We start from the raw sequence: 13,438 nt of genomic DNA on the forward strand, positions 1-13,438 counted from the left end.
GGTTATGGTAGAAGGAGGGATGGCGACGATGATAATGGTGGCTACAATGAAGATAGAGGACGAAGAAGAAACGACGGTGACTCTAAAGAGGGCGATGACGAGCCAAAGAAGAGGGAGATTTATATTCCCCCGGAACAACCTGATGACGAGACTTCTTTATTTGGAAACGATGTGTCGATGGGCATAAATTTCGATAAATACGACGATATCGAGGTAAAGGTGTCCGGCGAAAACGCACCACAGCCGATACAATCCTTCGATAAAGCCGGCCTCAGAAGTATCCTGTTGGACAATATCAAGAAGTCGGGTTATACGAAGCCCACTCCTGTTCAGAAGTACGCCATTCCGATTGTAATGAGTGGCCGCGATTTGATGGCTTGCGCGCAAACAGGCTCGGGCAAGACTGCGGCATTCGTAGTTCCTATCTTGCATACTCTATTGGAAGACCCGAAGGATTTAATTAAGACTGGCAGTTCATGCGAGCCACACGTGATTATCATATCACCCACGCGTGAACTTACCATGCAGATACATCAGCAAGTTAAGAAATTCTCGTTGAACTCTATCCTGCGCGCCGAGCTTGCTTACGGAGGAACATCGGTTATGCATCAATCGAATAAAGTACTCAACGGCTGTCATATTCTAGTCGCCACTCCAGGCAGACTATTAGATTTTATAGGACGAGGCAAGATTCGACTTTCTTCTTTGCGCTTTCTTGTGCTGGACGAAGCTGATAGAATGCTCGACATGGGATTCCTGCCCGATGTCGAAAAGATAATAGACCATGATACAATGGTAGCTGCAGAAGAAAGACAGACTCTCATGTTCTCTGCTACTTTCCCAAATGAGATACAGGAACTTGCGGGTCGATTTTTACGAAACTATTTGTTCCTCGCAGTTGGAATTGTAGGTGGTGCTTGTTCTGACGTAGAACAAAACTTTTACCAAGCGTCTGGTCAATCCGACAAGCGAAAATTGCTGAAAGAACTGCTAGAGAAACAAAATCAACTAGGAAGTATCGAAGGTACTTTGGTGTTTGTTGAACAGAAGAGGCACACGGACTTCATCGCAGCTTTCTTGTCAGAAAGCAACTTTCCAACAACTAGTATACATGGCGATAGACTCCAAAGAGAACGAGAAGAAGCCTTGTCCGAGTTCAAACGAGGAAAAATGTTAATTTTAGTTGCAACGGCGGTTGCCGCGCGAGGCTTGGATATTAAAAATATCTCGCACGTAATAAACTTTGATTTACCAAAGACGATCGACGAATACGTTCATAGAATCGGACGAACTGGTAGAGTTGGAAATCGCGGCAAAGCGACTTCATTTTTTGATTCAAATACCGATACCCCTCTTACTGGCGATTTGGTCAAAATTTTGAGACAAGCTGATCAGCCAATACCCGACTGGCTAGAATCTGGAGGTGGTGGCGGGGCCAGAACTTTCATGCCAGGAAGGGGCGGTTCGAGAAGATTTGGCGGACAAGATATTAGAGGCGTAAGTGAACACTGTAATCTAAATTTTTTATCAAATATTGATAATTTCTTTATACTTTTATTGTATAATATTTCTATTACAGCAATGTACTTCTAGTATATTGCTATTGAATAGTAAGAATTTTGTATTGGAAATCACAGGGAATCTTTTTTTTATCAGATCAGAGTTTTTAATGAACATATGATATAAATAAATATGAATTATTCTTCTGTTTAGAACAATGATGCATATGGTGAAACATGTGACGATAGCGGCTATACACCTCCTGTACAAGCAGAACCAGAAGAAGCATGGTAGATGCCTCGTCGTTTATACGATGCACAAACCATTGAGTTGTTTTCATTGATTAAAAAAAAAAATACTAGATAAGATACGATAGGTCTACAGGCATTAACGAATGTAGACAGAAATGTGTGAGCCATGATGACAATCGGTTTTTGTTTCCTTTTCTCTTCAATTTACAATTAACTATGTGATATACTTTTATTATTAAGTTATATTACTACCTCAAACTTGAGCATAGAGCCGATAGTTTCTGAAGTTGCTTCCAATAGTTAAGTTTTAAATTACAAACACACATACACTTGCATTACTTATATTTTTTCGTGTAAATCATAGTATATCAAAAAGGAAATTGATATTTTTGGAGAGCAATTTAATAGTTTATATAATTTCTTTTGTTTTCTTCATCAATTAAGATAATTCTGTCTTAATATATTGTGACGTCCAGTAATTGCTTACATGAACTTCAATGGTGATATTGAATATTAATAGATAAGACATGGATGATCGCGTGGGATATAAATATAAAATATCTCTTGCATAAAATACACAACATGTAACTAACTTCAAATTAAATTTAAGAAATCTTGGAACGTTTACGATTCAAAAAGATTCTAAATCTATGAAAAATGCATTTTCACTACAAACATAGGCATTTAAAATTGCAGTAACGATGTGAGGTATATTTTATGTCCCACATAATCGTCGAAAAGTTGAAGACTGATTCATTCTTCATTAAAATTTATTTTATGAAATACTGCTATTATATTTTGTTCCTTAATATGTTATAACGTATAATAAAGTTTTATACTTTTATAGGAAAACGTTCGGTTCGTAATATTTTTTAAAATTAATTCCAGTAATGAATTGCTTTAATAGATTCTAACCTATTAGTAGAGATTAATACGTTATTATCATTATCAATTAGAACAATTTATTATATTTGGAAAGGATAGAGGGGAAGAACATGGTAATGATTACGCTAGAAAAGATGACTTAGAAAAATGCTATAATTTTGTTTCCACTCTGGATTCAGCCTACTTTGTTAATTTTCATTACACTCGGCAAATTATATTCCGCATCCAACCAATAAACCCACTTTCGACATGCATAGAAGATGTTTAAGAACTCTCTCACTTAAACAAATATATGATTTTTCAATGTTTAATTTTCAGCTGTTTCTTCTAATTGAAAATCTTTAAGATACATTGCTAAGAGATTTCGTTAGAATTAAAAAGAATTGATGTCGTATTTTTTCTCTTTAATGTGCGTATTCTTTCAATTTTGTGTATTAGTAAGACAGTAGGATTCTAGTATTAGGAAAAGAATGTACAGTGATGTAATAACAATGATATAAGCAGTGGTAGTACTTACCGTCGTTCATGGCCATGTCCATTAAGTGCAAGTCCTCGTCATTGAGTAGGGACGAAAGAAATCCATCAGTGGTTTGGTTGATGGAATCTGTCGTCGGTGCATGATAATACATCATATCGTTAGGTTCAGACTTGTAACTCGTGCCGCTCTCCGCACCCATTGGCTCACTACTGTTTGTCAAATTCATCGATGTTGCCACAGCTGAACCCAAATTCGACGACCCACCTGTAACAGTGAGCAGCTTAGTTCAGACAAGGAAATCTCTTAGACGATACCTTAAAGTACCGCGTTTCCCCGTCTCCTTTTTCATGCAAAAATCGATGTCATCGGCTGGAGTTTGTAGGAGGGTGAGTGAGAACGCGAACGAGTACGAGAATGACAGACGTAAAACCATTGTGAGATTGAAGAAGGTACAACTTACGTATTAGGCTTGCGCGAGTACAGAAAGTATTTTTGGCTAAAGAGTTGTATTTCATACGCCTCTAATGCACACGTCGCATGTTAGCTTCATTTACCTCAACAGTATACAATTCACCTTGCGAAATTGCGTTGCGTCAGAGAGAAAGAGATAATAATATGACTTAATAGTAAAGTAGGAACAAAGAGCTTCCGTACAAACTTTAGGCAACACTCACCCACATTGTGGTAAGGTCCTGTTGAATTAAGATCCCCGACCGGAGGCGCTAAGGTAGGATTATGGAGCAATACATTACGTTGCGCCTCGTAATGACTGTGACTTATGCCGTGTCCTGGATACCCAGGATGCGCTGGATGCGCGAAGTGATCCGGTCCTCCCGGGAGGGATAAAAGAGACGCGAGATCTTGCCACCGCTGTTCCATGCTCATCGCTCGCATGAACGGCATGCGACCCTGAAAGGAATAAATTCTGTTTTTTTTCTGAAATCACACAATTTCTCTTAAAATGCGTCTCACAAAAAGTAATAATCATTATTTAATAATTTAAAATTACAGAGAATATTCCGCAATCATTATACATTTTAAATATAAAATTTAACAACCAGTCGAGATGAAATATCCCTGTTATTTTTACCGGATTAAAACTATATTTTTAAATTGTCAAGTAGCTTCATATCATAGAATAAATAATGAATGCCTGACTTTTACGTTTTTCTCTCAGTTTCAAAATATTCTGCACTCATTGCAAATATGAGATTTAATAACCAGTCAAGATGTACGATATTTAATATTTCAAGTTTCAAAGCGACTCGAAACAATTTACGTGACATACACATAGTTGACATAATATCGCGATTGCATTGAATTCCCGACAAATTGACAATTTTCGAGCTCGCGCTCGAAACCGAAGCCACGAAATTGTACGCGGTCGTCGACCCTCGTGGCAATTATCTTATCTCCGGTACATCCTATTATCATAGAATCGAACATCCATCGATCGAGTGTCACGCGAGAAGGAATCCCGTGGCCGTGGTGCCTGTCAAATGTCAACCAGGTAGACACCTGGATTCCAGGGAGACAGGAACCCCCGCTGGTCGCGTAGGTGTTGGCTGCACGTAAGATCGGTAAAGGATATTAATAACAGCGGTACTGCGTGTCAAAAGTATCCTTTTCCCCCTTGTAGGGGCATGCGTCAATCGTGATCGCGTGTCAATCACCGCGGAAATTATGACGGGCAGAATTTATGATTAAAAAAGGAACGCGGCACGTTTATAAGTAGCCACCAAATAGGTACGAGTTGCGGACGGGCTTCGATTCGTCGGACGTACTTTCTTCTCGGGGGGAAATACAGTTATTTTTCACTCGCGCCGATATCCGATATTCTCCGCTGACGCGCGTAAAGCCGTGCATTGCAGGCGCGTGAAATGTACAAATTAATAACATTGATCGTCGTCTATTACGGAGGTAAATAATAAGTATCTTGTTAGCATATTTTTTACACGCTCGTCAAGGAGTGCGGCGTAATAACAGGAAACACGGAATTATCCCCGATTCCTCTCTGTCGAGAAGGCGCGCGCGCGTGTTTTACGCTCTCGAGGAAAAACATCTGCGAATTTCATACGGTTGAAGAATAAAAATCTCTCTCTCTTTCTCTCTCCGGCGACATGCGCGCGAAGAGAATCACGATTTGTCCGCTAATTGTGAGAGAACAGTCGTTCGCGCGTACTTTCACGAAATTTCTTCCCGTGCCGCGAGAGGGGAGAGACAAGGCGAGAGGCCGTGCCGGCGTAAGCGCGGTAGTGCCTGCCGGGGAGTACGTACCACGTACCCACACCGAGCGCCTTAATGCACATAGGTATTGTCGCTAATGCGCGCCTGGGCGCAAGAAGAAGATGAATAGGGAAGCGCTGCCGCGGCTGGCTGGCTGGCTGGCTGTGCGCGGCCGGGCCTGCTGGATTGTTGTTCGCGGGCGCATCAATCAGTCGCCGGTGCAATCTGTCGAGCGCGACGCCTTTAAGGCGATTCTCGCTTGTCAGCGCATCTGCCGGGCCGCGTGTAGGCCGCGCGGCGCGGCGCGAAATGTAGGACGGGGGACTTTTGTTCTCCACGGCGATTTGTCGTGCGGCGCGACGCGCCGCACGTTTCTAATGGCCGGACTTTACGGCTCATCCTGGTTCGACGTAACGGCCGTGATTGAGTTATAGGAAAAAAGCGTGCGCCTCTCTCCTCTCTTTCTCGCTCTCTTTTCTTTCCCGTCGCGGGGACGATGGTAATCGCCGGCCAAGTGCGACAGCTTTCCGCCGCGCCGGAACGCGACTTCCAGTTTTCAATCATCGCCGGGAATACTCGAGATTCGTTATAGCTCGCGCCGGATTAATCTGTGACGGGGATCATTAACGGGCGTCTTCCGCGCCGCGCGAGGAACCGGGGTTCTCCAAAGGAGCGGATTAATTTTGCGAGATTCGCGAAGACTCTCTTCTCATCGGCGTACTTTATTTAATCCTCCTCCGTCGACAGTGCAGATGTAATCAGTTCGCTCGCCTCGTCCGAACTATGGAGGAAGTTATGAGGACGCGAGGAAACGTCGGCTGTTGAATCTCGCGATTAGATACACGAGGCGCGATTTATCGGACAGCCGGTCGTGGCTCTGGCCGACATAGCGACGTTTCATTCTGACGAATCCACGTCTCAAATTGGTTCGGTTATCCATGCGAGCGCGGTAAACGAACGTTACGCATTCCTCCACGGCTACCGGCGCTTATGATTTATGTTACCACACGCGGGACGTGCGATCTCGCCTCGCGCGCACGGGAGAGTCGTCGCGGAACGTATGAATCTGCGAGCGACTGCGAGGCAAGATATCTGCGGCGGCAGATGTTTGAAACGCGCTGTCGAGGACTCGCTAGATTTCTTCCGAGATATCTCTCTCTCTCTCTCTCTCTCTTTCTTTGTTCTCTTCTCTCCGCCCCTCTTCCCCCGCAGCTATGTGCTCTTTTTCTCCTGGTATTCATTAATATATCGCGCAAGCCCCGATGCCTTATCAAATCCATCACGAGAGGCCTACGTCCCGCGCAGAGACAGATCTGAGATTTGTATGAAATCGATTTTACTCCGGTTCGTTAGAAAACGCGCTCGCCGGCGTTTGCATTTGTATTATCATTCGTCGCGCTACTTGAATCGCGTGTGTTTCTAATGAAAGCAACTTTGAAACATTAATAGTGACGAGCGTAATGGTTTCAGTCGAGCGTCAACAACCGATGAAATAAAGTAGGAACGTTCGAATTACAATAGTGGGAAATATGCAGGTCTAATATTCCCAACATTGGTCCAATATTGTAAGATGGACGTCTCCTATTATTTAGCCAAAATCTCTGTTTAGCAACATTGGTCTAATATTCTATCACTATTAGATCAATATTAGACATTATTCATGTTATTCTGTTTAATATTGGACAATGCATTTCCTATACAGGGTGTACTAAAACCACCGGATATTCTCTTTAATCATAAATTCTTTCGAAACTTTCAAGACAAAAATTCTAATACAAAAATGTCGAGGCTATAATAGTTTTTACATAATAAGCGATTATATTTCACAAATGACAAGCCTGAGGTACGGCGACACGACAAGTGATAAAGGTGTTCCTACGAATATCACCCTTTTTAGCATAGTGACAACTTTCACAACAGACTTAACGATTCATTCTCGAATTAATTGTTCCTCTTGTTATCTTTAACCATTTCTTTTGTTAACTTTGTGTAACGTCTTATTAATAAAAGGGAGGGGTTCACTATGATGAGCATCTTGATCAGACTGATATCCTTCGATTTAGTCGATCTCCGATATTCTGAGTGAACTTGGAATTTTCAGTTAGATTCAATCTAGTCTCCTGCCTCTCTTTATCCTCAAGTTTTCAAAATAATCGTCTTCCCAAATATTTTCTGTCCCGTTAAATGGTAACTTTGGTTCTCGCTCGCTCGCGAAACACATAGGTAACACTTTTATCACTCACTGAGCGCGCGAAATCTCAGACCTGTCATTTGTGAAATATAATCGCTTATTATTTAAAAATTATCATAGCCTCGACATTTTTTAATTAGAATTTTCCTCTTGAAATTTCCTAAGGAATCTGCGATTAAAAGGATATCCGGTGGTTTTAGTACACCCTGTATAAATCTGTTATATGATTATTATTGCGTGATATTTGCATTTATTTCGTGGCCGATATTGGCTTTACGTTGCTCTCTAAAAGTCAATCGGTGGATTATCACTGAAAACAGTGAATAGTCACTGATTCGCAGTTATAAATATACTGCAATTTTCAGTAGTACATTTATAATTGCAAATCAGTGACTATTTACTGTATTCAATGCTAATTCACTGATTGACTTTTAGAGTGTGGGAAACACTGGCCAATGCACTTCCGATAGAACCAATATTAGACCAATGTTTAGCCAATGCACTGTGCAACTAGGGAGGTTTATCGTTTCTTCTTTTTGCGTTAAACCCGCTTCATAGAAATATCGTGGACGCCCGTCTATTTCTCTCGTTCTGTCTCCTCCCTTTAAAGTACCATAAAACGCGATCGGTCTCTCCTTTCAGGATCGTCCGTGCGCAGGTTTTGTTTTTATTCCGTAAAAACGCCGCGGCGTGCACGGCGAGCCGCAGCGAAACTATTTCGATCTATTTGACAGTGATCAACTGACCGCTTGACACCTGCCATCGCCATCGTTTAACCCGCCCGTCTCTCCACGGTCCTCGATCGGTTACCTCGAGTTACCTACTTTTCACCTCGACACGTCGCGTGTGTTTTCGTACGTGACTGCTGGCAAAGCTCGTTTCTGTCATAGACGTTGTGAATGAAAATATTGATGGATACGGATTCAGCCCCTCGCCCTTTATCGCGCGTCGCGGTATGTGGGAAAAAATATATACTTGTGTCCGGCCTCCCCGATTCGCCTTTCTCCACCGAGCCGTACATTTTTCTTAGCCTAGGCCCTCGCGAGCCTACGCGCGTGTTATCCGTAACGACGGGACCGTTCGACTCCTCGTTACCTGCCGGTGTCTGGTCCGAGGGTCGCGCGGTTTAATCGGCGCGAGACGAGGTCTCGATCAGCGAGATCGCTGGAAATTGCAGCGCCCGCGTTTGACGCTCGCGGGCGCCGACGCGTCCGTTGTCCCTGTTGCATCCACGCGTGGCCTCAATGACCATACGAAGACAGAAATTGGTTTCGCACATCCTAGATAGCCCCGGCCGCGGACGCGCATTATGCATTTCACAGCGCATAAGTCCAGCAGCTGCTCGGAATCTCGGCGAACGGAACGGACCGTGTGACGCCCCGTCGCGTTTCTTGGCTCTCTGGTGAAAATTGCCTGGTCGGGGTGCGCGCAAGTAGGAACTTACGGGCGACAGAAGTGCGCTAAAAACTCAACTTTCTCGCAGGACTCGTGATATTACGCGAAATTGACGTGCATCAGGGATTTTATCATTTTACGTGGCGCAATGAAATTTGCCGCGATCGTCAACGCAGTATCCTTACGGCAAACGTGTTAAATGAATCGACTTAAATAACTGCAATTAGTCTATCTCGGTAGAACAAATAAATATATAATGCTTATTCCACATTCTAATAGGACTCTTAACAGTAAAGCCAACGGCACACGATACTATTTGTCCTACTAGATTGCTTATGAGAGCCAGTCAGGATGCAGAATTTTCAACCAGGTGACTTTAGGCTAGAGCCAATGGTACACGATATTATGTTTCCTACTGGATTGCTTGCGAGAGCCAATAAGGATGCGGAGTTTTAGATCAGATGACTTCAAGGCCGAATCAGACTAGCAATTGCAGACTCGAATTGGATTGGGATTGGCGATTGACGATTGTCCCCTAGCCAATGAGAGTCGATTAGATCGCTGGCTGCTTCGCTCTCATTGGCTAGAAGACAATCCCCATTCAATCCCCGTCAACAATTGCTAGTCTGAGTTGGCTTTTAGGCTTAAATCCTGATTGGCTCTCGTAAGCAATCCAGTAGGAAAAATGGTACTGTTTGCTGAAGATAAACTCGTTCACGTTTCTATTCTACAATAATTCCAAGATCGATATGAAAAGATGTCAATTAAGTTTGTGCCGAGCTTCAACTTTAACGAGAGCGAACGACAGCGACAAAAGTGAGGTGATTCCTTTAAACAGAAAAATAAATTTCACTAAAAAATATGTCTCCGTCTGCGAGAACAGGCGGGATTTCTATTGCCGTAACTACACGAATTCGATAAATGCCGGATGTTACGTGCACCATTTAGTTGAGACACCGGCGGGCGGCCGGAAACGGCGATCTCTTCGGCTAATGCGTCATCGACAAAACGCAAGTAATTAAAGATGCGCGAGAAAAACGTGCGCATTATCCGTGGTCGCCGGTATGCTCTTACGATTAATGGGAGAAGATATTAATTATGATTCATTCGGATTCATAGTCATCAGATTAATGCACGCCGGCGTGGGTTACGCTGCGGCGACCGGCGGGTTCGCGCTCGCGTTCGCCAGATTCTCTCCGCCACTATCGCCGGACGAGCACGTCCTAATGTATCTGCGTCCACGTCCTCCCGCCTCGCCTCTCTCATTTCCATAGCACACATTTCGCTTCTCTTATTAATTTCGTCATCGCGGCCTCTCCGTTTCCACCGCGCGGATTGCCCTCTCTCACGATCCTCTTTCTCTACTCCTTTATCTCCCGCGCTCGCCTCTTTCCCTGCCGCGAGATCCTCCGTCCGCCGGCTTTCTTCCCTCTCGATTCGTAACTCGGTGTTATACGTAAATATTGTTCGGCAGCCCAAGGATACGTGGAGGGCCCTCCTCCGGCGCTCCTCGAGGTTCTAAGCAAATATCCAAGTGCCACGGCAAATAGCGCGCTACCGGCCGCTCACGGCCTAGCAAATCCTTGTGCAAAGATATACGACCAAGTCCCCGTCAATCACGGCCAAAGGTCATCTGGTAGTTCTCCGTTTCTTCGATTACGAGACCCGAGCCGCAGGCTCGATACCGCGTTATCCAATAGCGCGAAGAGCGGCAATAATGATTTTATTCGCCGATACCAATTGATTGGCTGTTTATGCTCCACATCATTATCCAGCGATCAATTTATTGCGTCACTCTTTTTTTCCCCAATATTTAAAGACTGCAGATTATTCAAAGGCACCACGTTCGCAAATGTACCATGATAAGTACTATTATATAATGGATCATTTCTATATGTATACATGCATAATCTTCGTAGAAGGAATATACATTGTCTATCGCACAGCTTCACTATAATTATCGAGGAAAAAACTTAATATTTAATCATTTTTTTTGTCCTTTCGGATGATATATTACCAGGCAGTTCATTCCAACAAATTTAATTGGTTGTACTCTATTAAAAAGATATATTGCACGTTTCTTAATTGATTATTGATTGCCACCGCATTAATGCATTAACAGTAATACATTTCGTATACATGTGTTTTTCCAATTATGACCGTAGCATTTTAATGAACTTATTATTTTTTTTTACGTTAAATATTTACGAAGATCGAGCACGGGAACGAGCCACGGAATGAGATAGTCAACGTGCTCTCCTACGAAAATAAACGTCCATCACTTCTATCCTCAACGACTCTTTTGTCACGAGGATATTTTAATTATTTCAGTTACTTCCTACATTCTCTCTGTGTTTGTCGGACCCTGCGGGTGCATGTTGCAATGGTAATTATTATTACGTCTTGACATATTCGAATTCATTCCCTCATTATTTACATGGAACTTCTAAGACTTTCTCGTTACCCGCGGGCAAGCGCCTACCTACTTTATATCTTTGCTTAATTACTAATTATACTCTTTTGTAATTAATTCTTCTACTGTACTGGACAATTTGAATACATCGACCGGGCAACAATGGGCGAATAAATTTGAAGTTTTATATATTAAATAATAAGTAAAACAAATAGCAGTTATTTATTTAGTAATTGCTTTTTACACTATTCCAAATTTAATTTGCTCGTCGCTCGTAAAATCATGAGAAAGAAAACATTAATTCTCTGTCTAGAATAATGGACATTCAAGTTACGGTTGGTATTTGACGAGTTTTGAGAAAATTCACGTTTTTCAGGGTTTCATTCAGTGAACGGCACTGCTATTCTATACTGGGCCATTGTCATGCATTTCGGCGGTTTTTTGTGTGGCAACTTAATGACAAATTGACAGATTGGTCCTGGTTACAGGTTAAAAGACTGTCGCCCCAACGGTAACCCAGAAATATCTTTGGAATGGTCAAATATAGCCTGAAAACTCTAGGGAGGTCCTACTGTTGTGAGAACTTAATCCACCCTTTCCTTCAGTTCTCTTGAGAAACCGAGAGGTTTAAATACCTGCCAAATTCCTAGGCATTCTTACACTTGTTCCTCAACGTAGAACTGGTTAGGAATTTGTCTACAGCGTCCTTAAGCATTCATACTTTCTAAAGTTATTTTCTAAAGCAGAAAATATTTTGCTAGAAAATTTTCCAGAATACGACAGAAGAAAATGTTCTAACGGCTTGCTCAAACGAGTACGATGTCAGTAGTTTATCGAATGTAGCGCACAATTTCATCGCGCATATTAAAATGTTCTTCGAAAGTGTAAACTCCAAAAAAATTCGTGTAACATAGCTGCTGTAACGTATAAAGAGTTGGGGATTTAGTGAAATATCAAGGATGTCTCCTTTACACTAGCGCGAAATTCCGACTCCATACGCTGCGTAACAGAGAGGTTCAATAAAATTACTATGATCACGGTTTCCTACGTCTCTGAACGCAAATAATCAGCAAGTCCTGTCCTTCGAAGACACATGTGCGATGCACTATGAACCGCTTGCGATACAAGTAGATAGCGCAAAAAAAGACTCGCGCGACGCTGTAAGCGGTACCACATACCCGAAGGCTCTCGCTCCCGTAGACGCGCCTTCCTCCTCGCGAAGGGAGTAAAAAAAGGAGAAAAAAAATCCGACGATAACGTCGGAACGTGCGCCACCCGACTGTAATGGGTCCGCATTACGTGTCCGTCGTTTGTATCTCGGTGTATACGCTAACATGTAGCAATTACAGGTGACTGAGGTCAGTGTTAATACGACGGTCGCGTGAGAGTGGAGCTCCAAAAATGATATGGCTCGCGAGCGGCGACGGCGCGTTTTCTTGCGTAAGCCTTCCATATAATACGCACGACACATCCTCCTCCGTAGGCAAAGGTCCCGGGCGTAGGAATATATTAATTTAGTGTACTCATTACGTATTGAAAGACCCGCGGACGCGGCGCGAGGAGTATGTAATACGTCTCCGACAGCGGTTGCGTGTAATGACAGTTCTACATGCGGGACGCAAGGTCGCGTGTACCCGTGTGTGTCTCTGCGCGCGTGTGTACGTGTATGCGTGTGTACCTTTGCGCGTGCGTGCGTGCGCGGACGATCATTTTGGAAATTTTAGCGAGATGGACCGAGCCGCTGCTCCTCGACGTGTCGCAAACCGAGCGAAAAGCTGTGCACTTATTACCTCAAAAATACGGTCGCTTCGGCAAAAATAAGCGCCGTTTTAAGCCATTGTCACGCGTAACGGGACGAGTCTCGCGCAAAGTAGCTGTTATTTTTAACATTTTTTCTCGATCTAATTTCGCGCGTTTCGTCGAGCGTACGAAGCTACGTAGATTTTTTCACAAGAAAAACAGGTTACGTTTCTAGAATTAATCGCAGCGAGCACAGTCCATCGCTAAGTATTCTCAGCTATTAGCTCCGAGACATCTTTTTTTCTCCACGCGGAGCCTTGCACACCGAGACCTTGCGACCGATCGTTCTACGCACGTGT

General features: G+C 43.2%; 2 protein-coding genes across 4 annotated transcripts in view; one reads left to right on the plus strand and one right to left on the minus strand.

The window, feature by feature from the left end:
* Window positions 1–3: 3 nt before the first annotated feature.
* On the plus strand, window positions 4–2,534 carry LOC105568079 (ATP-dependent RNA helicase vasa; the record flags this gene model as incomplete). The annotated part of the gene is made up of 2 exons (XM_012023464.1): window positions 4–1,497; window positions 1,714–2,534. Coding segments are annotated over 2 exons (1,575 nt in total), but the record flags the coding sequence as incomplete, so codon positions are not given.
* Window positions 2,535–2,568: 34 nt separating this feature from the next.
* The window catches only part of LOC105568021 (segmentation protein cap'n'collar-like), a 73,682-nt gene continuing 62,812 nt past the window's right edge, over window positions 2,569–13,438 (minus strand). For all 3 annotated transcript variants that reach the window (XM_012023369.1, XM_012023370.1, XM_012023371.1), the window contains exons 6-7: window positions 3,789–4,023; window positions 2,569–3,378 (exon numbers count right to left, since the gene is read on the minus strand). In XM_012023369.1, coding sequence (XP_011878759.1) covers window positions 3,071–3,378; window positions 3,789–4,023 — 543 coding nt within the window. In that variant the 3' untranslated portion in view covers window positions 2,569–3,070. The remainder of the gene's footprint in view (window positions 3,379–3,788; window positions 4,024–13,438) is intronic.

This window comes from Vollenhovia emeryi, unplaced genomic scaffold (assembly GCF_000949405.1).
Source record: "Vollenhovia emeryi isolate VEMERY1.0 unplaced genomic scaffold, V.emery_V1.0 DF939132.1, whole genome shotgun sequence".
Taxonomy (NCBI): domain Eukaryota; kingdom Metazoa; phylum Arthropoda; class Insecta; order Hymenoptera; family Formicidae; genus Vollenhovia; species Vollenhovia emeryi.